At 42.0% G+C, this 25,569-nt stretch overlaps 1 protein-coding gene across 1 annotated transcript in view; it reads left to right on the top strand.

Annotated features, from left to right (window-relative positions):
• Positions 1 to 9,607: 9,607 nt before the first annotated feature.
• Positions 9,608 to 25,569, top strand: part of etv4 (ETS variant transcription factor 4) — a 30,551-nt gene continuing 14,589 nt past the window's right edge. Inside the window, exons 1-4 of the mRNA XM_034860396.1 lie at positions 9,608 to 9,874; positions 10,497 to 10,587; positions 10,802 to 10,849; positions 16,501 to 16,554. Coding sequence (XP_034716287.1) covers positions 9,818 to 9,874; positions 10,497 to 10,587; positions 10,802 to 10,849; positions 16,501 to 16,554 — 250 coding nt within the window. The 5' untranslated portion in view covers positions 9,608 to 9,817. The remainder of the gene's footprint in view (positions 9,875 to 10,496; positions 10,588 to 10,801; positions 10,850 to 16,500; positions 16,555 to 25,569) is intronic.

Below are 25,569 nucleotides of genomic sequence, written 5' to 3'. Positions count from 1 at the left end.
CATGGTCTGACAGCTGTAGTTACTTTTCAGATGACAGTTTATTTAATGTATTTAGAAAATACCTCTTACGCTAAATGAAGTCTCTAAAAAACCTTTTGGATAAGCTGGAAAATGTATCTTCACAAAGCTAGAAAATGGGCTGTTTTTGACATTATGAAAAGTTTTTAAACCTTTTAGAGACACATGGTACCCACAGGACAGCGACAGAAAACATGTGACGATCTTACAGAATATGATGCATTACTGTAGATTAAACCACCCAGCAGTATAAGGGAGTTAGAACATCTACAGTAGGAAGATACAACATACACATTAATGCATCTTTAATATTAATCCAAAAATATATAACAATATAACAATGGGAAAATACTGACAGGGAACAATTTACTGCCCAATGAAACTTTAAGTACATTTTGCTGATACATACTTTAACTTATGTAAGGTTTTGAATGCAGGACCTTTACTTGTAGTGGAGTATTTCCACAGTGGGGTTCATAATTAGTATTTTTACTTGTGTATAGCTGTGAAGTTTGTTGTTTGATTTTCATCCAAGCTTTCTGACCAAGAACAGATCCAAATTCTCTTTTGTACCACAAGCCATAAAAGCCTTAAATCAGTCTAAATAAACTATGTCCAGCATGTCCGGTTATACCCAAAAGTGCATAGTGTAGTGTATTGCAGCGTGTGATGTATGTTATGTCTGTCAGTGTCTGATGTAGGGACTAATTGTTTGTTTCATTTGTCTGATGTCCTGTCATGAATTGCCCCGCGACTGTGCCACAAACCCAAATGCCCCACAGGGACAACGAAGTTATCTACCACTGGAGCTTTAAAATAAAACAAAGCTCGCCACATGGTACGTGCTCATATTATGGTAACAGCCTTTACTAAAAGTAACACGCAATTGCCACAAATGTAATGTTTATATCACTGAGAGGCATCCGGTGTCTGTCAAGGGTACCATTTATTAGGCCCACATCACAGAGACCTGCTGCTGCGTGTACATTCTGGTCCCAGATGTCACAAGATGGCACGGGTGCCATACTTCTGTGGTAGATTTATTCAGATCGCAGTATTGTAGTTGAGTCACCCACTGTCGAGTTTGAGTCAAGTCTTGAGTCCCTACAGAAGTAGTCTGCATCCTTCGCGTTCCACTTTGGGGATAGCTCCGGGGCTGCAGGAAATTCCGCCAGATCCATTTCCTTCTTTCTTTGTGTTGGGACTTTAAATTTGGTGGATTTATGAGGACCATTGTTAACTGTTCCTCAGATCTCTGCATGGAAAATTGAGGCAGCTAGCTAGACTATCTGTCCAATCTGAGTTTTCTCTCACACCACTTTTTGGCAGCAGTTCTGTGTGGAGTTTAGCACCGCCAATGACAATTCTGATTGGTTAAAGAAATGCCATTCAACTGGAGCACGTTTTCCTCCCATCCCTAAATACTATCTGGAGCTTTGGAGGAGGGAAGACTACCAAAGTAGTAGAGTCAACAATAGTTCACATTTTAAATCATTAATAAATCACATTTTCATGACCTATATGACATGAAAGTAGTTAGAAACTTCATTTAACTTCCGAGTCCGATTTTATAATTCCTCGAGTCCATGTCAACAGTGCGCGAGTCCAAGTCGATCATTTTTCTAATTTCAGTCTCACGGAGACGTTAAAGTCGCTGTAGAATCTTTTTTTCTTCTTTTTTTTAATCAAATTTATATTTTTATGATCAGTAAAAAAGGAAACATAACATTCACAACAGTTACAAACAACACACTGGAACACATGAAGGTGTCCCAGGGCCACAAAATCCCAGAGAGGAGAAACGGGAGTGAGGGAAACAAAACCACACATGCAGAAACAGACACACACAAACAGACACACACTGAGACAGACACAAAACAAGGGACCAATCACACACGTAAAGAAAAGAAAAGGCTTCGAGGACTCAGCAATGCTGTGCCAAGTGTCCAAAGTCTTCCCCGGGGCTCCACCCACACAAGCCGTCAAAAGTTCCATGTACGGTACGTGACATCCAGAAAAGAAAAGATCCATGAATGAACAGATAAGTTACGAGGTGGCTTCCAACGGGTTGCAATCATCCTCTTAGCAGCTGGAAGTCCACCAAACAGCATGTTTTTGAGCTTCAGAGAGATGGAAGGCTGACAGGTAGTTCATAATCCAACCATTGACAGTAACAGCCACAGTAACATTCATCGAGGTGGAAATTTTGGATGCAATATTGTTCCAGAACTGACCAACAGGAGAGCACTACCAGAACATGTGAAGAAATGGGCCTTGAGCTTTAATTGGGCAGAAAGTGCATAAAGGACTGTTGCATATTTTTATGTGATGCATTTTCACAGGGGGTGAAATGTGTCCTTTGTATGAAATTGTAGTGAATCTGCTGATGATTTTATATTATTTAAGGATCACAAAAAAACATTTCTCAACAAGACAAAGAAGATGAATTGGGAAAAGGCATGTCTTCATAAACAAAAAGAAAGCAGCACATACTCCAATAGAAACATGTTAAATCGAGATTATCTTTAAGCTTTGCATCCTATTGAATTCACCGTCACCCATGGTGGGACATCTGCGGTCAAGCTGAGGAACTTGTGTTATCAGGTCTCCTAGTACCGGATAAACCCAAACTAAACACAACCGCCCACTTGTTCAGGCCTCCAAACAGGCTTGTGTGTTGTTTTGGTGGAAAGATCTGGAGGCATTATTTATACCACAGAATTTACAAGGATTGGGAGTCATTACAAGCAGGAATCCAACAAAATTAGACAGGCTCCCTTGTGAAAACACAACAATACGGATTGCAAAACCATGAAACCCCAGAAGAAAATGTGGAGCGAAGCTCAGAAAAGCTAAAATAACTTCTGTTTGATTTTTAAACTCAGTACTTAGTGTCCCTTTATGTTAAATTCATAAGAGATGTCTTTGCCGAACAATCCGCCATGCCCTGAGGCCCGCCCCACTGGATTTCCCCTCGTATGGACAGATAGACCAGCTGCAACATAAATGACATGACATGGGATTTTTTCATGTCCCCCATCCTCAAATTAGCATGGAAATGAAGTGGAAAATGGGATATAAATGGAAATGTGGGTTGAAGAGGGGGCTTGTGGCAACAACAGGAGGGTTTACACAAAACCAGCTTTATGTGGGAAGCGAAGGAGTGATTGAGAGACAGAGACAGAGACATCAACAAGGCTCCTCTGTGTCTCCTTAAAGTCATCCTGCTTTCAGAACAAAACAATGTATCCCACAACACTCTTTGCTCTCCACGATGGGCCTTTGGCCCCTAATAGAGGGCCGGTTTTATAGTGTGAATGTGTGAAAACACATGAATGTGAATACATGCAAGTGTCATTAACAATTTAAACAAATAGTTTGATGTAGAAAAAATCTTTTAATTTTTAGCAAAAAACTTGGCCAAACTGTGATAGGCCTGCATCTTCTTCCTCTGTGCGATAGAGCTCCATTGTTGTCCAAAAAACATCAATGAGTAACACTGTTGCACTGGGTGAAATGTTCCTTCATTGCATGAACATACACACTGTAGATTATCCCGAGGCAATCCCACACACACCATCCTGTTGCCACATATACTCACTAAAGTACCAAATGTGTCTTAATCCACACCTGAAAATGTAGCAATCTGTAGCAGGAGTGGTTTAGGGCTGAAGGCCACAGACACATTATTGGTTTAGGTCCTTCAGTGAAATGTGTTGTCAATAAGACTAAGGCTGAGATTTTATCAAGTGACTAATAAAAGTCAGTAAAAACAATAAACAAAAAAACCGTGCAAGCTAAAAATGAAATATTAAAAAAAAGAAACAAAGAAAATAACAAACATACAACATTTTGAGCATGCTAAAAATGTAGGTTTTACATTTATATTTAAGCTCAAATCTATTTTTTGCTTGTTTCAAACTATTAAACAGGTGTTGTGGCTTTGTGGGGGAGACTTTAGAGTCAGCTTTGTGTTTTATCTGGCAGCTCAGCTGGGCCGGTGCAGCTGCATGGCAGCTACTTCTCTTCAGGGCTGCCAGTCAAAAACACCCCTATAAATGCTATTGTACTCACCTGATTGATCTTTCACAGGCCCAGAGCAGGCCAGGCAGGCTGACTTTGGAGGGGAATGGCGAGGAATGGTCGGTGAACAAACAAGCGAGCCAGTGTCTGCGGCGGAGGAGGTTGGGCCGCAGGTGGCTAGGAGGCACGCTTGGGTTGGCGCACCAGCTCTCGTCAGATGCCAACAGTGACATTTCCTGACTGTGGCTATACACAAGCAGGCATCCCAGCAACGGTGCAGTGTCCTGGGGGAATGAAGGTCTGTCCATTTTACAGCACACACATGCATAAGAGGAGATGTATGGGACTGTATGCATTAAACATGAAACACTTTCTCATAAACACACTCATAAAGATCTCTTTATGTCTCGTTGTCCTCACTCACACACACACACGCACACACACACACACACTAACACACACACACCTTCACTGAAGCTCATCTGCTGCTGAGAGCAGGCAGAGCGAAGCCTGTCTGGGGTGCTGCCTGAAGATCACTGCCAGGAATTCCACAGGGGCGGTGCACGGGTGGGAAATCACTCGACGTGTCTCTGTGGTCTAAACTCCGGCAGGCAGTGACAATCTCCTGCACCAGCCTAAGGAGCACAAGGCCAGGAGGTGTATATCAAAATCCTGGAAAATCGCCGAGCAAACAACCAATCATGTCAATAGAAGTGACTCACAAATCAACTTTTAGCTTCCTTGAAGTACAGTATGCTCACTGTTTAGGTTCCCCCTAATAATCAAGGGAGCTCTCCAAGAGAAACATGATATAGAGTACTTTAACCCCTAAACAATGGTACATTTCCAGGAAGGTTGTAAGTTCAAATCATCCAGCTTGACCTTTTAAGGAAGTGCTCTTTGCTTTTTTTTTTTTTTTTGCTTTTTTAAAATACATCAAACATAGCTGGCTCTATTTCGTCTGGAGTTATTTTCAGGTGTGTATTGTTTTCATGAGGAAAACAATACACACCTCAGATTTGGCAATGTGGCACAGTAAGGATGTGAAATGAATCAGGAAACTTGTGTGGAGTTGATATTATTTTTGGTCACTGTGGAAGAGAAACTGGAAAAGGTTTGTCTCTGGGCACAGACACTCAAGCAAGCTTCAAGGGCACGTAAAACACACACACACACACACACACACACACACAGACACACAGACACACAGACTGCCCTGTGTTTCACACGATGAATGTTTGCATTAGGAATCATTTTTCAGTTGGCATGGCACGTGAGAGAGGCTGCTCTTCCTCGGATGCTCGATCCACACTCCAAACAAACCAGGGTGCCCTGACGGCCTCCAGCCTGAGAATAAGTCCTGGTTGTTTTAATGCTGCTGTGATGCCCAGCGTTCATAATGAGAGCTAATGTCCCCCGTTTACATTGAAAGTCCTGTTTTATTTAAGTTTGATTACTTTTTTTGAGAAATGACAAACATTTAAACATGAATAACACTTAAAGCAGCAATAGTGAATATTTCTATGTTAAGAATGGATCATATGACTACTTATCATGTGGATTGTATGATTACAGTGATAATGAAAGGGGTTTCTCAAAACAGCATGGATAGTTTTTTCCAAGTTTATATGCGTATGAAAGCACCAGGGACACAAAATAACACCCCAAATCCCAAGGTTTTTTTTGTTGAAGTTTTTCAAAACATGGGCACTTTAAGATAGCGTGATGTGATGAATAACTCCAGAAAAACCATTAAACGCAACAGTTATATAACTTACAGTGTCCAAAGGTTACATCAAACAGAAGAAATCCTAAAAAGATCTTGGCATTTTTGAATGAGTGAAGAAAGAAAAGTGATTGGACATTTTGATGGCGCACCATGCTTTCAGTAGGTCCATTTGTGGTACCCTCGTTTTACCGTGGATCTCTACGTGTCTATCAGTCACCATCAGCCTTATCAGGAGCAAGGGAGGAGTAGGAGGGAAGAAAGAGGCAAACCCAGCACCAGCGAGAGGAAGAGAGGACAGACGGAGAGGTGTTGTCGACAGGCCTTCTTAACCACCACCATCCCCCACAGATGCCTCGGCCTCTGCCTCCTTCATGTCTTTCTTCTCTCCACATCCTCTTTTTCTGTCAATTGGTCTCGCTTCCTCATTTTTTCTTTCCATTCACTATTTTAATATGCCTCTTGAAAGTCTCTTACTCTCTCCGAATATTTCTCTCTGTCTACCTCCATTTCGACACATCTCGCTCTGTCTCTCAATAACTGGAACAGCTGAAGCTATAATAACATTCCATCAAGCACAGTCAGCTTTGATCAATAAGCACTCTGAGTCCACTCTACAGCACCGCACTGAACTTAAAATGTCTCCCCCCTGTCTCTGTCAGTACTTATCTCTCTGCTGACAAAGCTATACAGTCAGGGGTGGATGACTTTTACTATAGATTTCACAATGCATTTCTGTGTGTGTGTATATGTGTGTGTGTGTGTGTGTTTGTGTATACTGTAAATGAAATAGATCTATAGCAACTGCCTATGTTCTTTACTATTTAAATTCTTCCTAAAGCATGTGAAGAAGTTGTAAATTGTGTGTCTGTCACAACCTGACTGTATCAGCGCAACATTAAATGCATCACTGTGTAGGTATTTACTGCGGCTGTTTCTCAAACCACTTCTTCAATTTAAATATGTCAGCCCATGTGAATGTGAATAAAAAACACATGTGCTTTCAAAACTCGTGCCACATTTTAGGAGTCAACTTATTTGTATGCTGTCTGAAGTCAAGTGACAGTTTTCACATCAGAAAAAAAAGATGACAAACACAAAACAAATTATTTTACCATGAAAAAATTTCCTGTCCAAAAAGCTCACATATTTTGATGTTGCGTTGGTTTTCACGTGCAGTTTATTTTGCTGATACCACATAACACAATAATGTTAAGTCATGCTTTAATATCTTTCCATTTTTGTCTCAGTTCATTCAAGAAGGAGGTCTCTCTTTCTTCATCTGCTGTAGCGTGCGAGCTGTACCCAACCGGTGGCGGTGTAACAGTTAATAAGGGCCCCCTCTCATCACACGTCACTGTGTGTAGGCCTACATAATCACTGTCACTACCCAATGTGAGTCAAGTGCAGATGTGAGTTGCGGATGCTCAGATTAAAGCAGTTTAGAGCACAACGTGTCCATAAAATAAAAAGCTTTTCTCATTTCAAACAATACCAGAAGATGGAAATCATTTCAAAACGTATTAGCTATCTATGATTGTCTGATTGCTAACGTTAGCTTGAAACGCCATTCAACTGACAACCCTTGTTGTGTCTGATTGCTAGCTTGTAGCCAGCAGTGAACAAACTCCATTATGTAGGTCCATTATCACTGGGTTGACATTACAGAAGTCTCTTGTTAGCATCTTGTAGGCGTAACATAGTAACGCATGCGCAACTAACATCCGCCCTCGACTCATATTGGGTATGTCCTGTAAATCTCAAAAGCTCCCACTCAACACTGCACTTCCTGGTTTCCTGAGCAATACACCCGTCAAATGTGATCAACGGTTGTTGAGAAATCGAAGGACAGACATTCAGACAGAAAGACAAATGTCAACCTTCTGGTGGCGCTAGAAGGAAAGTCAGTGGGATTCATCCGTCTGGGGACCATGGACATCTGGTCAACATTTAATGTCAATACATCCACCAACACACAAGCATCACCATCCCTGGAGCTACGTTAAAAAATCATTTTCACTTAAAAAGGGGGAATTTTTGAAGCTTAAGCTCACATACTTTAAAGCCACACATTGGTTGTCAAGGGTAACACCTGAATAATGTTTAGTCGTGCTTTGATGTCTGAGATAAAATGATGTAACATTATGAAAAACAAAGACTAACCATCAGCACAAACCAATTTCCATTTATCTTTGAGTTCAAACTATGGAAGTATTGGTCCAGTTGTGACACATCAGGTTAGTGGGGAGTTTAACCAAAAGACTGTTTTTTCCTCCCTCTACTTGTTTAATTTTAAGGATTTCTTTTCATTTAAAGAGGTCAAACTAACCCGTATTTAACCATAGGAAAAAAAAATTAAGCAAAGTGTCCTGCTCTCTGTTGCAAAACAGCTCAGTGCTGGCTGTACAGAGCTGATGTACCATTTATAGCCTGTTGTGTAAATCTAAATTTCCATCTAAATATCATTAAGCAGGAAATAACACGCAGTATCACCTGTTATGGAGACTGAATTAGATCAACGTGGAGGAGGAGGTGGAGGAAGAGGAGGAGGAGGAGGAAGAGGAATGCTGTTGTTGTGTACGTCTCTGAATCTCATTCTGAAACTAAAACTAAAATCCCATCAGAACTTTGTTTCCTGTCTTCCTGACTGCCAGGTCCTCTTTAAAAACTGTGTGTGTGGCTTTAGCTTTGGCCGTTAGGTTTCAAAAAAGCAGCGAGCATTTCACAATTCTGTGTACAAAGCTACCTGAAAAGGACTTTGAATCCTGTGGTTTTCTTTTGGTGTGGATTTAAAACCACAAGAATTCAAGAATGCATATTCCTGAACTGATTTACATCAGTTTTATGCTCAGACAAGGCTCCTGCAGAGGTAGTGCCACTTCCTCCTGCCTGGCTGAGATCACTGCTTGACACAAGTAGAGGGTGAGGGACATGACATGAAGTAAGCAAAGTGAGGTGGTTCTTTGAGTTCATCCGGGCAGAAAAAGAAAAACAACCTTCGTGCTGGGGCAGGTTTTATGAATGGAAGTTTTTTTCTAACTTTCTCTCTCTCTCTCTTTCTCTCTCTCTCTCTCTCTCTCTCTCTCTCTCTCTCTCTTTCTCTCTCTTTTTGTGAATGAAAAACAACTGGAAAATCCAGCACAAAAGCCTGCAGCCTGCCGAGACCTGATTGGCTGCTGTGGCGCAAGCTCCGCCTGCTGTTGCTAAGATCCCGACCACCCGGCTTCTGATTGGTACATACGGGGAACCGAGACTTCATTCATAAGTCAGCATTCACCCGGACAAAGGCAAGAAATTCGAGCCCTTGAAAGAGGAAAGGCACCAATCACGAGCCTCATCTGGCCCGAGCAAGAAAAGCAAGTCCCTCCAAATCATGTCTGGTGCAGAAATGACAGCACAGCTGGCGCTCAAAAGTCACTTCACTTCAATATAAACGTGCACAAACTCCCTCTAACTGCTTGTGTCAGTTATCTACTGTCGAACTAGAGTTGAGTTCGGTTTCTGTGCTTCCACTTAAAACGCGCTACATCTGTTTCCTGTCACAGTTCCAGCGCTGGACTGGTTCCTAAAGAAAGTGGAGCCTGGCCATCCGGGCAGACGTGGCAAAAAGCCCGAGAAACAGCCTACCAAATAACTCATAATTCATACATGCTTTATGACCCGTCCGACATGTTTTTTTTTAATCAGAAAGCGCCAGTTAAAACACAAATAAACCAATCAAAACGGAACTAGGCCTACTCTGCAAAAAAATAACAAGAAAAAAAAAAAACATGAAGAAAGAGCTGCTTGAGGTATAAAATTACCTTTACCTTACACTTATATGCGATGTGACGAGCTGTCTGTCACACACACAAAAAAGAGATTTGTAAAGAGGGCAGCAGCCCGCTGGGTAATCACTCGCCATCACTTCCCCTCGGCATTTTTTGTGAATGGAGCTCATTATGCATGCAGCCTCCACGCAGCTCCATTCACAAGCAGCGCTCCCTCCTCTCTCTGCTGGCTGCGTGGATCTCACTCAACTCAGCTTAAATGACCACAAACGGTTAACGGATGGATTATAAGATGGATGGATATTTGGACCAGCAAGTGCCTTACACTTTAGCAAATGTACGTATGGATGAACTCTTTTTGTTACTTTAATGTTTACTTTGCGTGTTTTTGTTTTAATGCATCGGCTACCGGGCTTTATCTCTCTCTCTCTCTCTCTCTCTCTCTCTCTCTCTCTGTCTGTCTGTCTCTCTCTCCCCTTCTCGCGTCTGCACGAGTTTTGGCTGAAGCAGCTGTGTGTGCGCGAGAGAGAAAACTACTCACTTCGCATAAAACTAACACAAAATCGTCACAAACTAAAGCATAGCAAGTACTGTATTTGGGGATGTTTGTCAGCGGGTTCCTTCTGTGGGATACTTTGGTCGAAGAACGTGTCAATGTGTGCCAAATGGTCACTTTCTTCAGACGCTAACAGCGCGTTTGTTTTTCCCAGATTGCCTCCGAAACTGAGAAATGTGTTGTTTTCTGAGGAGCTTCGTGTTCACTTATAGCTGCAGTAGGGTCTTATTAGTAGCTCATTACAAATCATTGATTATAATAATAATGACTCCTTGATAGTTTTTGTCAAATGTGTCCAAATGGCTGACTTTACACATGCTACATTAAACATGGTGTTTTGACACTGATGGACTGTGGTTGTGTGTGTTTCTCACGTCTGTGTTAACATCTATGGGTTTTGCAGAAGACGCATGGAAATGGGCCCCTAAATAGACTGTTGATGGCAGCGAAAAGGAAATACATGGACACAGAATTACCCCCTCAGGAATCGGAAGGTAAAGTATTGTGGAAGTCCACAATTTCGGGCCTCTGATCTCTTTACATGACACATGTTGACATCATGGTCTATTAACCCCAGGCAATGTCAGTCTGAGGGTTGGTTACTGCATTTAAAAAAAATACATGAGAAGAAGACGAATAGTTGTGGCTTGTCATTCTGCAGTGTGCTGATTATTCTCTCTTTCTTTCTTTTTTCATCTTTCTGTCCAGACCTCTTCCAGGATTTAAGCCAACTCCAAGAGACATGGCTCACAGAAGGTGAGATTTGCTTGCAGGCTCTTCATTTACTTTTCTCTGATGATTTCACATTAATGACTTGTGTGGTTTGATGATTTGTCTATCTGGAAAGATTGGTGATCACAGAGAGCTAAAATTACAACTACAACAAAAATTCCTTTCTAAGTCTTAGGGATTATACATAGGCCTATGTGCTGCTTGTCTTCATCAAAGAAGTATTTCCTCACCATGGGCTCTCATTGCTTTGAGGTTTTCTGTCCAACAGTGTTACAACAAAGTCTTAATAATGCACTTTTATTCAAATTATTTCATAAAACTTTGCTTTGTTGAAAAAGATCACCTCCTTAGCTCTCGTCCCAAACTGTCTGATGCAACACACATGCTCATAAACCATACAACACACACACACACACACACACACACACACACACAAACGAGGCTGGAGAGTACACAGACGCGACATTATTAGCTTTGAGCATGTCCTATTTTGGCCATGTTGGCATGTAGCATGCGTGCCAGCCCAGCAGCCAATGCAAACAAACAGGCTATTTGGCTTGTGTCACTCAAAGGCACATAGTGATGAAATGAGGCCCAGCCAGAGGCAATTGTCAGCTCGTAGACTTAATAATTGCAACGATGATGTGAGCTCTAATGGAGTAATTATACTGTATGTCAAGAGAAGGAAAACAACACAAGTTGTGAGTCATTGTGTAGGACAGTGGGTCCAAATGTGCTTAAAGCGGCAAGTAAAAATGAGAACTGCACCACGAGGTGAGAATTTTGTTCAGTTGCTTTGATGTGGAGGTTTAAAGGGAAATGACACTCGTTTTTTTTGTCGTTTAATGTGAACCACATTAACCTGATAAACCCTGTTTAAAAGCTCTTTTTCACTTGGATGTTTGAGCTTCACTGAGCAGAATGAAGTGTGTGTGCCGAGTTGTGAACCTAAAGGCTAAACTCTGTTTCTCTGTGCTCACCTGAAATCTTTTAAAGCGTGTGTGTACAAGCTTTTTGTAAAATCCCATCCAATCACTGTCCAATATGCAATTTATACTAGTGTTATGTGGAGCCTCCAGTGAACAAACACTAAAAGTTGACTTTTCAGTAAAGTATTTAATGTCTTTGGTCTTGTGTTTTAGATGAAATATTAAGAATTTGTGACTAAGTAATTGAACTTTTTGTGGAAAAACCATATCAGACACACATTATTTTACTTTTTATTAGGGCTCAGTTATGTGACAAACTGCGTTACGGCAATATTCACGTCATTTGGATGACAATTTCTATTCACATACAGTTCTTAATACTCAGTTTTACCTCACCTTTTTGGTGAAGTATTGCATTCACACAGAAAAATACAAAAATAGGCTTTGCCATATGGTTATTTCATACTGACTATTAATTCATTGAATTTCTAGGAACATTGAGATATATATCGTTATGGAGATATGAAATTACCTATGTCGGGATGTCTGGAGGAAGTCTTGGGTGGGAAATTGTATATTCTGTAAATGTTACTCTCATGAATCGATTACAGCAGAATTTACACAGAATGTTGTGTAATCTTAAAACGGTAGAACATTACAGACTTTGAATCATACACTGTATACAGCAGATCAGCAAACTAAAGGGAAATGGGACAGCTCCAATCACACAAATTTAATTAATCATTGCACTTTTCTAATTTGTGATTTATGTGAGAGGAACAACTGACATTTCATCTGTGGACACGGTTGTGTCTGTGCTGCAGACAAAACACACTCCACCGCTTGCTATGGTTTATGGGAAACAATGCTGTGTCCACGTTCTCGTTCTCACCTTTTCTCATGCAGCGTCACAAGCCAGCAAGTTCACTTCACACCAGCGTTTCATGTAGACAAAGACCAGAGACAGAGCCCGTAAAACTGTAACAATGGGTGTCGCTTCAAAGTTGGAGCTTATTTGTATTCACAGATTTCACTGTAAAGGGCCACAGGCTTTTTTCACTTACCTATTTTGGTTTTATTTGCTCAGGCTGAGATATCAGCTTCTGCTGCCCACCTCACTACAATGCTATATGTTGTATACTATGATATGTAATGTTTAATGGTTTAAAGCACCATGTTACAGTCACCACCACTGTATGTTATGGTGGCAGCAAAAGTCCTAGAGAAAGATATCTCAAAACCTTAGCAAATGAACCCTAATATCTCCAAATGGCTAGAAACCTCTGTAAGATAAACAAGAAAGTCTGTTGTTTGTAATTTTGGTGAACCGTTTCTTAAAAAGGACACAATATTTTATGTACAAATTGGGTGGTAGATCATTGTTGAGTCACAGAGCAAAAAAAACAGGACAGAATGATGGAAGTGTAATTTTATCAAAGTGTTATTTAACCCTAAGTACTGGCTTGTTTTCAGCTTCCCCGGCTAAGACCTCTTCTTTCCTGTTGCATTAATTAAAGACCTTATCGTGAATGATTGCAGTTGTGAGGGATTCACCAAGATTGTAAAAGCTGGGTAGCTAGAGGGAGTTTTTTTTTTTTTTGCCAAAGGAGAGCGGAAGCGAGAGAGAGACAGAAAGGGTGAAGTATTGAATGGCAAGAGTTCAGGAGCTTGTCACATCTTGTCTCATTTTGGCCTTTAGGTTTATATGACTGAAGCTGCTGTAGCTCCTCCCAGGATCTCCCACTGAGAAGAAAAAAAATAGTCATTCAAGGTGCCTGCAAGCATCGAGGACAGCATGCGTCTGAGCTCGTATAAACACACTTTCCTTCTTGTGCTGACTTGCATCTCAATGCCCCTGACGAGGTGTTCCTGGAAACAAATCAGATACAAGCAGCACACACAGAGGAAAGTGCACAGACACAAATGCACACACTGGGGTTATGATAATGTCTGATGCTCATCATCCGTGTTTCTTTTCTCCCGCTTCCTTATGAGGTCCAGTATGTTCCGTTTTGGACATGTTGAAACTATGGACATGATTGATTGTTGGATCTGCAGAACTGAAAATTGGCCGCTGCTCTGTCTCATACAGCAGCTTTATTTCTCCCCCCTGAGGGCGACAGACTGAAAAGTTAAAAGGGGGTAATATTATTATGGTATGGTAGGCCACAGGATGCAGCGTCGTATAAGAAATCAATGTCATTTATCTGAACATGCTCCAAAACGGCATCATCCGGTTTCCTCTGTACAGGAAGAAGGAGTGTGACAACAAGAAAGTGGATTTGAATTTCTTATTTCCTCTTTTTGCCCTCTGTCTCTGTTGTGCTCTCTCTCTTGAGTTTTGGTGTCTCTGTTGTGTATGTATGTTTGGAAAGGGTGGATGGAGTGAGAGAGAAGAGACTGTTGAGGTTGAATGCTGGTGTTGACTTAGGTTACAATCACATCCCTGTGTTCAGAGTCATGGTGGATCCTGCAATCTAGAGTACATTTAGGGAGAAAATACAGAGGAAAATCTACTATTCATGGCCTTTTGTCCATTTCTACTGAGCAAGCGGTGCTTAAGTACCCGCAACATGGTACCACTTTGTTTTGTAGCCCATTACGCCCCTGATTGAGTTCATGATATTTAATGATAGCCATTAAGTTTTCCCTACCAGCTAGCTTGCACTATGACATAAGTGTGAAGCCCAAGCAATGGAAACACTTTAAAAAGCCCAGAAACTCATGGAGCTGGATTGGTGCCCGATTTAAAGGTTGCTAGGCCTGGTTCTGCTCTACATTTAGAGCTCGATCATTAATTCACGGGAAAGGCAAACACTACTGGGTGAATTTGACCTCCTCACCCCTGCTAGGGTGTTGGCAGTCAAATGATTTTGGCTTTCTAATCTGTTTGTGTGACTCAGTGTTCAAAGCTCCAAAAGGACAATTGTGAATGGGTTTGGTTTCCTAAAAGAGCTGCACAATAGTGTCTGTCTAGCTGTGCTGCACCTGGGCTTGGCATCACTGATCCTAGATGACCTTCCTTATAAGAGAATGTCTCATTGGGCCCACTGAAATATATCAGCTGTAGTGTGATCAATTCTTAAGCCAATTTCTCATATTATTCCGGTCAATGCCAAACATATCAAGTTCGGGCACTGTACAAAGTTGCCAAAGATGTAAAGTGTTTGTCCGTCTTAGATATGTTCTCACTTACTAGAAAAACTCAGTTTGGTTTAGACGAGCGGTGGCGTCTACAAAGAGCTTGCAGGAGGCAGGACATGACGCCGATTCCACCGTGGTCATGTTACCAGTTCGTAATTTGGTCATTAACAACCAAGTCTCTTGGTGTTCCTTGAATTTGTTTGACGATTTAGGCGTACCGACTCATCTTCTCAGATCTCATTGTCTCTACAGTTAGACGTTTTTGTTGGCATCTTTGTGTAACTAGCCCTTCTTCCTTCCCCACAGATGTTTCTATTTTTTTGGCTTTATGCCAGCCGCATGATAGCAACGCCAACAACACGCCCGTACGCTCGCTGTGAATCACTGGACAAAGGTCTGCTCTGTTTACACATGAAATCAATCCATTACACAGATTTCTGTGCTGCCAGGGTAATGCTAGTTTAATGTTCAGTCCGAATGATTCGGACCTTTGCGTTCTCACATACAGCTCCTTGAGGTAATGTCTAGACAAGTTCAGGGTTGCAGCGCATGTGTAAAAAGGACTTAAGTGTAGCTGTATAAAACACACACATTTCGTGCTTATCTAAGAAGACCTTTAACCATAACTTGCTCTAGTTTAACTGACCTACTTCTCTCCTTGGTTTTAGTCTAGTTTCCTTGTTGTCTTTCTGATTCTAGTTTGACTGTAAGAGCGATTCCTCATGTACGCAGATGAAATCCAGACTAGCTTTAGATTGTTAGACAGAGCCCCCAACACTTTGGGACAAGCGTCAAGTTGATATCTGGACAAGGTGAATCTGAATAGCTGGTTTGTCAGACCGCTTGACAGACTTCCTCACTCGTTCATCCAGAACAGCCTGTTTAGTCTGTCTGGATTTCTACAATGGAAATAGAAAGAACGTTTACCATTGGTGTACAGATGTCTGAATGGTTTGAGTAGTCAAGAATGTTGTTGCATGCCTCAAATAGGATCTATTCTTGGAGAAGGGGGGGAATTGCCTTACCTCATTTCTTATTTCTACCTTTCTACTGATTGGATATCAACTTGACGCTTTATAGCATTGTCCTTTTTGTCTTAATTCACAGACAAAGATTTTGTGATTAAACGTGGCATTGTGGAATAAAATGGTGATTGGATAACAATGGAAAGACTTTTGGAAAATTAATTTTTGGAATAAAAAGACTGTCATAAACAACCTGCAATAAACTTGAGAAAAGAATAAGGATGAAATAATTTGTAATAATGATCATATTATTGATAAATATTGGATCATTTTACAATCTCATGGTTTTATTTTTGATTATTTATTACAAAATGGGTCTTTTGGGTCTAAATACACAAAGGCCATCCAAGACCTGTGGATATGGCCAACAAATTTCATGCCATTCAGGAGCTCCATGTTCTCGTGTATTGATTTATGAGTTGCCTGAATGAAGCCCAGCCTGGCTCTGACTCAGATTTCAAGGAAAAGAACAAGTAAGACAGAATGAGGGAGAAGTAGAGACGGAGAAAGGTCAGGTTTTGTCCAAAATATAATAATAATGTCATTAAATTTATGGTCTCTCTTTTTCTAATTTCAGCTCAGGTTCCAGACAGTGACGAGCAGTTTGTTCCTGATTTCCATTCTGAGAACTGTGAGTACTTTCGGTTTCTGTGTCCTCTGAATGTATGTCTCCATTTACTGAAATCAGGTTTTTTTTAAACTGTATATTGCACAGATCATATCTTTTTTATTGTTTTTTCAATCATGCATTGTTCTATGCAACCCACTGAGCAATGCATCGGCCGTCTAACCCATCTTTTAGATTTGGCCAGTCGGCCTGCCCTTATAGATAAAGTGTGCATGTCATGAGAAAGTGAGGAAGAAACCAGCGGTCAAATTTGGGCTGTGAAACAGCCAGAAGCTAAGATGGGGGTATTGTCACTCGCTGATGTTGCAGTAATCTCTTTGGCAGACAAAGCTTTGCAGAAACAGAAAGCCTAATGAGCCAGTCTCATTAAGTAAATTTGGATGCCGACAATATGTGCTGCGTCATCCATTTGCATGCCTTTGAAAAGCTGAATGGGTACGGCCCAGGAAACCAGTAAAATATTATTCCGGGTCCAGGTACAAAGATGGCCCTTTGTGCACATCGGAAGGTGTAAAATGGAAAAGCAAATTCCAGGTCTGCACAACTGAGCAGCTATTTGAATGAGTTTCCCTTTCTTGTTGTCTTAACAATGGCAATTCAGGATTTGGGTGGGAGTACACGTTGCTCAACAAACAGTTTTTTTCTATCCCATTCAATGCAGTGTAGGAGTCTCCTTCTTTAGCAATGACACTACGTTAGCATTCGATTTTATTTTATTTTTAGTGTAGAATTATAACAGAAGTTATCTCCGGAAACGCTACAGACGGGGTAGGTCCAGGCCACGCTGTAATTTACAGAGACCCAAAAAATCCCCCCAGGAGCTTCCTTTAAACAAGGAAAACAGGGGCGAGGAAAAACTTCCTTTAAACAGGCAGATACCTAAGGCAGAACCAGGCTCTTGTTGCGCGGCCATGTGCCGTTGGAACACAGAGACACTGATACAGAAATATGATTCAGAAATATGAGCAGTTGGCATGAAATGGTTAGCGAGATAACTGGACATCTAAAACTGACAGCTTTCAGTCCCAGTCAAAGTCTGTTACCCCAGCCCTAGAACATGTGTCTTTTGTGTGTAAACATCATCTGATTTAACCAGCTCCAAGTCACAACTGCTTAGCCCCTCGGTGACACATGCCCTGTGCAACATTGTCGCTGTCTGTTGGCCAACAATGCGGAGCAGGAAGTGCAGATGAACCGCAGGGCACCCAGGGGTCATGTCTACTTAACCCCCTGACCTGTCAGCCAATCAGCTGTCAGGCCTTTGCCAACGGTTGACCAGGGTATGATTTGCAGGGTCACAGGGGCTTCAGTTTGACAGGCAGCTCTCTTAGACGCGACAGAGACACTCCCGCGTTGACAGACAGTGTGCCTGCTGGTCACAGTCAATAGCCACAGAGTCCACTTTGAGCAACTCTATTCAGCTTTGGTTTATGGAAAATTTAAGCTGACAAGCAACTATAAATATAATCATCTTTTTGTTTGTTCTAGATCCTGCTTGAGGTCTATTAAGAGCATCAAAAAGGCTAATCTTTTCCCATGCTTAGCTGAAAGGCAAATGTCTGGCGTTCTTTAATTATTTTTTTTTAAACAGGTGACTCACCTGTTTTGGAAACTCTAGCACATAAAAAAGAGCATAAAAGCAAAGCAGTAATCAGGTGACCGGAATATAATTGAGGCTTGCATTGAAATGGCGCCCTGGTAAAATTAAACATTGTTGTTTACCGAGTCAGGTAGTTACCTGCATGGGTGTGGTGTTGACGGAGAGAGGAGAGACGGAAAGAGGGAGCCAGAGAAACAGCAGAAGAAGAGAGGCAAAAACACTGGGACATGTTGGAATGCTAGATTGGGGAAGAGGAGGGGGGGGGGGTGGGGGGCAAAGGAGGGATTGTGCAATACCTGCACATCTGGTAAATCTATCTCATCTGGTCAATTCTCCCTCAGTTCACAGCTAACAAGCATGCTCTGTCTGCAGGCTGCTATTAAGAGAAGGTTATGCAAACATGCAACTTTTATGCACTTGCTGACCTGCCTGTGTGTGTGTTTAAAGGTAATTGAGCCATTGGTGATAACAGCGTGCCAATTTTCTTCTTCCATTGAACTAATGTGATTGGCCCTGCATAGAACCCTTAAAAAGAAGGATGTGATTTTAATCTTGTGTTCATCAAGAGGAGACACGGATTCATGTTTCATTTTCGGGCGCTGACAGCACCTTCAGGGGTCCTCCTTCTCCTGACGCTAGGCAGCTGAACTGATTCCTTTGTCTATTTGCCGTCTGCGGGGAAGAAACACATGGAGGTGTCAGTCAAATCAATAGTGCAGATACTTCATTGAAAATAGTTTGAACATGTTTACTTTTTTGTGTTAAAAACACTAAAAGGCCAGCGTTGGAGCGTTTCCAGCTCACTGCCTGCGCTGAGAGCTCGTTCTTCTTTGTCCAAGTATGTTGTTTACACTTGGAGCAGTTCGAGAGATGTGACCCATTCATAAATTTTCTTCCCTGTGTGCGTAAGAGGAAGTGTGCCTCCCCCCTCCCCCTCCTCTCTCTCTCTGTCTCTCTCTCTCAGTCCTCCGCTGCTCTCTCTCGGTCTTCATTCATAAAAAAGCCCTCCTTCCCCCACCTCTGACATCCCCTCTTCTCCAAGTGGATACTCCAAACCCCTCCCTCCCTTCCTGTGTCTATACAAACTAAAGTCGAATTTAAAAATCTGGGCTCCCCCCCTTCCCCTCCCCTTTCCCTTTTCTCTCTCTACCTCTGTCTCTCTCTCTCTCTCTCTCTCTACACACACATTGAGTGTTCCAAGATGTGAACTAATCCAGCGATTTCTGAGCTGTGTGGGACGATTGTTTAGTTTTGTGCCTTGCAGTAATTATATAGGAAGTTGTGGCTATAGAATGCCGTTACAGTGCTTTTAAGAAAGCAAAGGAGAGAAAGCAAGAAAAAAGAGGAGAGAATAGAGGAGAGGAAGTAGAGAAAAAGAACAAATTAAACTTTAAAATTGGCCTCTTAGTGTATACATTACATAGTCCTTGTGTTGGTGTTTTGATTTTCTTTATTATAGTATATGATGCAGTGGGGCTGCTAAATTAATTTCTCGTTTGCTCATTTGTTTTAGAAAATGCTGATCCCAGTTTCCTAAAGCCCTAAGTGGTATCTTCAAATGTTTGGGCTTGTTTTGTCTGCCCAAAACTCAAAGATATTCAGTTCACTATCACATAAGTCAAAGGAAACTAATCACAATTGAGACTGAATCTGGTAATGTTGACTTAAATTATAGAGTGATAATAAAAAACAGGAAAGAAAAGTTCCAGTAAGCCAGCTCTGTCCAAATCCTCCCAGCGGTGTGTTGTTCTGGCTCTGTGTGTTCTGCTTTGTCATGAATTCACAGCCTTCTTCTTGTTTCGGTTGTTTTTCTGGATCAGAACTGGCCCAATCAGGCCCTATTTGAAGCATGGGGCGATGGGTGAATTGAGCCCCTCCCTCTCCAACTCAATCTCTCCCCAAAAGAGAAACATGCAGCCCTCTGTTCTCCACTTTCCAAAATACAGCTGCTATGCAACAAAGTGCTCAAAAACAGCCAGGTGCCTGCCAGATATGCATGGATACCGCTCACTCTCCCGCTCGGGGCAGAGGAGGCTTCTTCCGTGTCTGTGTTTGTTGCTGCATTTTGGTTTGCTTATGAATAAGATGTTTGATTTCTCTCTTACGTGAACAGATGATTTCTTTGACAGCCTCTTATCCACTTACTCTGCGCACACATAAACACACTTTGCCTGGGGGACACACGCACGCACACGCACACACACACACGCACACACACACGCACGCACGCACGCACACACACACACACACACACACACACACACACACACACACACACACACACAAACTTCAGCCCTGCAGTTTTATGAATGGGTTGGTTGTAAAAGACTGGCTGAGGCAGCACATTGAGTTAAGGGGAGTGAACCTTCATTCATGACTTTGGGGGACGTTATTCCACTACTAACAACTATGAGAGGTGCAGGCCTACTTTTTTGTCAGCTTTAAACTTTCAAGATCTAAGCTTTTTTCCGGGTTTTATCTATAAGATCCATGCTTTTATTTGCACTTTACATCTTGTGTGTTTTCAGGTTGGGATCCTGAAAAAAAGACACTAAAGTCATACAAAAGTCATTGCTAGTACACACCATTATTTGGTCAGCGTTAGTCAATCAAATCCAATGAGAATAGGATTGTAAAGGCCAGGCATGTAGGGTAGTAGGCGTTTAACAGCTTCCACTGGGGAAGTTAAAGCTGTACTTCTGCGTGTTGATTCAGAACAGTCCTGTCAAAGCCAGGGGGCCGCAGGGATTTGAGCCAGGCAGCACAGCCCGAGTGTCAGCACCATAGCTTTGTGAATAGACGGCAGTGTGTGTTTTATTACACGAGAGTGAGGGGAGGTGTGTGTGCAAGGAAAAGAAAGAGTGTATGCAATGCTCATGTGCAAGCATGTGTATTTCTATGTCTGTGTTGGGGTGTTCATTCCAACAGGACAGCTCAGGGCTTTCTGCAGCTGGAATGTTTTCTCTTTCCAAAGCAAGCGTAGACCAAAGAGGGGAACAGATTCTGTGAAAGAGAAGGGGCGAGCCTATAAAAATAACAGTAGTTGAAATGGGAGCAATCATTAATAATAGGATTCTGGGAGTGCAATGCATTCATACACGTCAAGGACAAAGTCCAGTAAGAACATTTTGCCTGTTAAAGTATAATTGTGTTTTATTTCAGTTGGCCATCACATAAGTGAGATCTGTAAATGTGCCAATTTAAGGAGTTGCATTCGACATTATTTGTAACTTTCCGAAACAAATGACTCAACAACAACAAAAAACACTGGCAGGTGTGCCAGTGTTTTTTTCTTCCCCCCCCCCCCCCTCCTCTTCCCCAATCTAGCATTCCAACATGTCCCAGTGTTTTTGCCTCTCTTCTTCTGCTGTTTCTCTGGCTCCCTCTTTCCGTCTCTCCCCTTTTCATCCGTGCAACACCATGAATACCTTTATCCTGTTGTATATCAAACAACATTGCATCAAACAAAATTTGAACCAGGATGTTGTCTCCCCCTTCGCTACAGTGACAGGTTTTCCAATCTCGTTCTAGTTAATTTCAACCCCAACCTTAAAGGTCCCATGGCAGGAAAATGTCACTTTATGAGTTTTTTTTAACATGAATATGAGTTCCCCCAGCCTGCCTGTGGTCCCCCAGTGGCTAGAAATGGTGATAGGTGTAAACCAAGCCCTGGGTGTCCTGCTCTGCCTTTGAGAAAATGAAAGCTCAGATGGGGCGATCTGGAATCTTCTCTTTATGAGCTCATAAGGGGCAAAGTTACAACTCTCTCCGCTTTGCCCGTCCAGAGAATTTGGCCCACCCATGAGATAGAGAGAGAGACATCATGGCTTTCAAACAACCAAAGTGGCAGTTGGTAAAGGCCACACCCCCATCCTCCACAATGCCCCCTCCCTCCTCCCCCTCCTCCTCAATAGCTACAGGCTCAGAAATGGCACGTCCTAAGGAGAGCTCATTGTGGGACTGGCTCTAGTGGCTGTAATTCTGCGCTAAGGCTGAATTTTGGGAAAGAGATTTCAGACATGGTATTAGTGGACTACTAAGGTCTATATAAAAGCATCCAAAGAGTAGCATGTCATGGGACCTTTAAAACTAAATCCTTTTTCTTGCCCTATGTGACTTTGTGATAGCACTGCCATCATGTTCCCAGATCTTAGCAGTAGCAGTTACTTTTGTGAGTACAATGTTGTCATGACCTTTCAAAATTATAGCCCAAACTGTAAAAATTAAACCCAAGTTGTAACAAAGCGGAGTTATCCTTTAGGAGCTTTTCTTGCTTTCCTTTCTTGGCCAGCATTGATACCCGGATCTCACTCTGTTTCCCCACTTTCATATGCCTGACAATTCAACACACACACAATACACACACTGCCCATGAGTGGAGGAGGTGGCTGCAAAGCGTGGACCTTATAGTAACCTGCTGACACAGAGCAGTAGGTGTGTAGAGCGAGCTGAGAGCAAGCGTACGGCCGTATCGATCCTCGCTGATCCAGGAGAGGAGTAAGCGGAGATGGAGGGGGTTGATAGATGACTTGATAAAGATAAAGCACAGATAAATCAGCATGAAGGCAGATAGGGGAAGGAGTGAGGTAAGAGCAGGTCAAACGTGCCGTCAAGAATTACGGTCGAGAGCCTGATCATGAAACTGAGAGAGGCTGAAAGGGAGGGTGAGAAGGGGGGTTTGCAAGATGAGCAGGAAGAACTGTGGATGTGGCATGTGCGCTGATAATGCCGAGCAAGGTGTCCAGGCCTTTCTGTGTGTGTTATCTTCCTTTGATAAGCCAGATTTCGCTTTGAAATGCCTACTAAAAAAACATGTACAGGCATGCATTGCCATAAAGGGGAACAAATGAATGCACACACACGCACACACACACACTCACTCCTCCCTTAAATCTACGATACCCTGGTGAGCAGTGGGAGCTCATTATATCATTTCAGTAACAGTGTGGGGCTGGATCGATTGCTACATTAAACATTAAGAGGGGACAGCTATATTGGGGGCTAAGGGATTGAGAGTGAGGAGTCAATATTGTGCCAGATTAATTACATCCACCCCTCGCCTGTGACTGGATGTCCCTCTCGCTGCACATGTTCCAGGACATGGATGTATTGTATCGGGTCTACTAAACAGCAATGGAGCAGCGCAATTTATGACTGGTCAATGGCCATTTATAAAAAGCCAACGCGGCACAATTGAAAGTGAAGTGGACAATAGGGAAAACGAGATGTCAGAACATTTACGGATTAAAATTGTGATCCCTTGATGCTGCCAAGACCATGGAAAAATGAAGTTAGTATAAACTTTATCATGCTATTTTCTTATTTTACAATGTCAGGGTTGTGTTAATATACTGTGAACTCTCATTGTACTTAAAAAATGTCTATTGTCCTGCAGCCATACTCAGTTTTTTATATTCTCTTCCATCACATCCTTGCTTAGGCCGAGTGTCCATCTTTTCTGGATGGCGCAAAGCCATTATCTACAGCACTATACCAAGGGTAAATCAGGATTCATTGTCCATGGCCGATATCCCACACCAGTGCTGATTGATATAGAGTTCAAAGCTAAAATACTCAAAGCTAAAAGTGCAGAGGTTATTGTGAGGGGGGGGGGGGGGGGAATCGGAAAGTACTTAAGAGAGTACAAGAACATTCCCATCACTTTAGATAAATACTGCAGTCTATATCCAGTTGATAAAAGGGAAGTGAAACTTTGATGTTAGCAAAATGTTTTTACTGTGCTACTGCCTTTCCCATGATTGGTGTCATTCAGATCTACATCCTGTTAGCCAACATAACATGATGCATCAAAAACCGCTTTAACGGACAATAAAAAAAATCCCATTTGTGAGAAGGGCTGCTGCTGCTGTCCCGGCCAATCATCTGTCTTGCTAATACCATTGTACTTTCCATCAATCTCGTTAGGCCTGTTTGGCAGGTATCTGACAACCATTCTTTAAATATTCAAGGAGCCTGAACCATTATCAGATGAGAGAGTATGACCTGTAAATCAGATAGAGCACTAATAGATCCAACACTCCTGGGCTCCCTGAGCAGACAGATACTGAAGCCACTCTTGGGCCTCTTGGTTCTCAGAGATGAGGATGAGTTTGTCAGTGCTGGTCAGGCTCTTTTTGTCTTCCTGATTGTGTGACCTGAGAAGCACACACACATGTCCAGCACATGTTTCCATGCATCAGTGGAATGACTGGATACACTCTGCAGTTGAAACGGTCTGGATCATATTGTTAAGCCTCACTTCCCTTCACTCTCTCACTCTCTGTTTAGGCCTAGCTCACTCTCCCTCTTGCTCTAAATTTTTCCACTGGACTGTAACCTACAAAGCCAAAACACAAAATACATACTTCATCAAAGTACAGTAAACAACAGAATCTGACTTTTTCATTTGTTATACTAAATATAAGTATGGTGTTAGGAGTCTGTATTATTTTTTTTACCTCATATACACATATTGCTTTCTAATTCCTTAGTGTGTAGGCCTAAACCATGGTTTTTGAAATTGATATAATTCTAGATTAATGCATGACATAAAAACATGATTTGCTGCTGTTATTTATCATTGGTCTACAATTAAAGTTCAGTGGCTTAGTATAATAGTTTTATGGTGTTTATGCACTTGGCTGGAGCGGTGGAAAGACCGACATAATGTCACGTCCCCAAAGTGTGGGGAAATTACAATGCGCATACCCAAAGCCTTTTGATGCCAATTGATAGCGGATGGCACAAAACAAACATGAAGACAGGTGTAATGTAATGCAGTGGGGCTGATTGGCTGCTAGCCACGTAGTATGCTCATTGACAGCAACTGCGCCCACTACGAACGACGTGAATTATCTTCTACAGTGTACATTTAAAGTCTGGTTTAGGAAGAAAAACGTGAGGTTAAACACCTCGGTCCCCACCCGCCAAGTGATATTGTTTTGAACCAAACAATTTGTAAAAAATAATCCAAATCAACGTTGGCTGGTGCTGTTATTGATCTCAAACATCTTTGTGAGAGAATAACAAAACATGAGAGCAGCACAAAATCGTAAAGTTGGACTTCTTCGGCAAACGTTAACACATACAAACGGGGACTTAAGCACTAACGCACAGAAAGTTGAGGAGAACCGGATATGTGATGCTCATCCAAATTATCACCTGTGTTAAACTGTGTGGGCAATTGTTAAATGTTTTGGTGTAGCGTAGCTGTTGCCTCACCGGTTCTTTTTACCTAAAACACCAGCGACAAGCGAGTGTTGTCAAGGAGAAAAAGCAACTCGTCTTGCTAAAAAGTTGCTAAGTAGCCTAGCTGAGCAGAGACTGCTTCTGGTTTGTGAGGTGCGTCTCTGCCGACGCCATCTTGCTCCAAAGTAAAAGACCCATGATATTACCATAACATGGTTCTGACCATAAAG

The sequence above is a fragment of the Etheostoma cragini genome, chromosome 21 (genome assembly GCF_013103735.1).
Source record: "Etheostoma cragini isolate CJK2018 chromosome 21, CSU_Ecrag_1.0, whole genome shotgun sequence".
NCBI classification, from domain to species: Eukaryota; Metazoa; Chordata; class Actinopteri; order Perciformes; family Percidae; genus Etheostoma; species Etheostoma cragini.
Note: the sequence above shows the minus strand (reverse complement) of the source record. Positions and strands in the feature narration are given on the sequence as shown.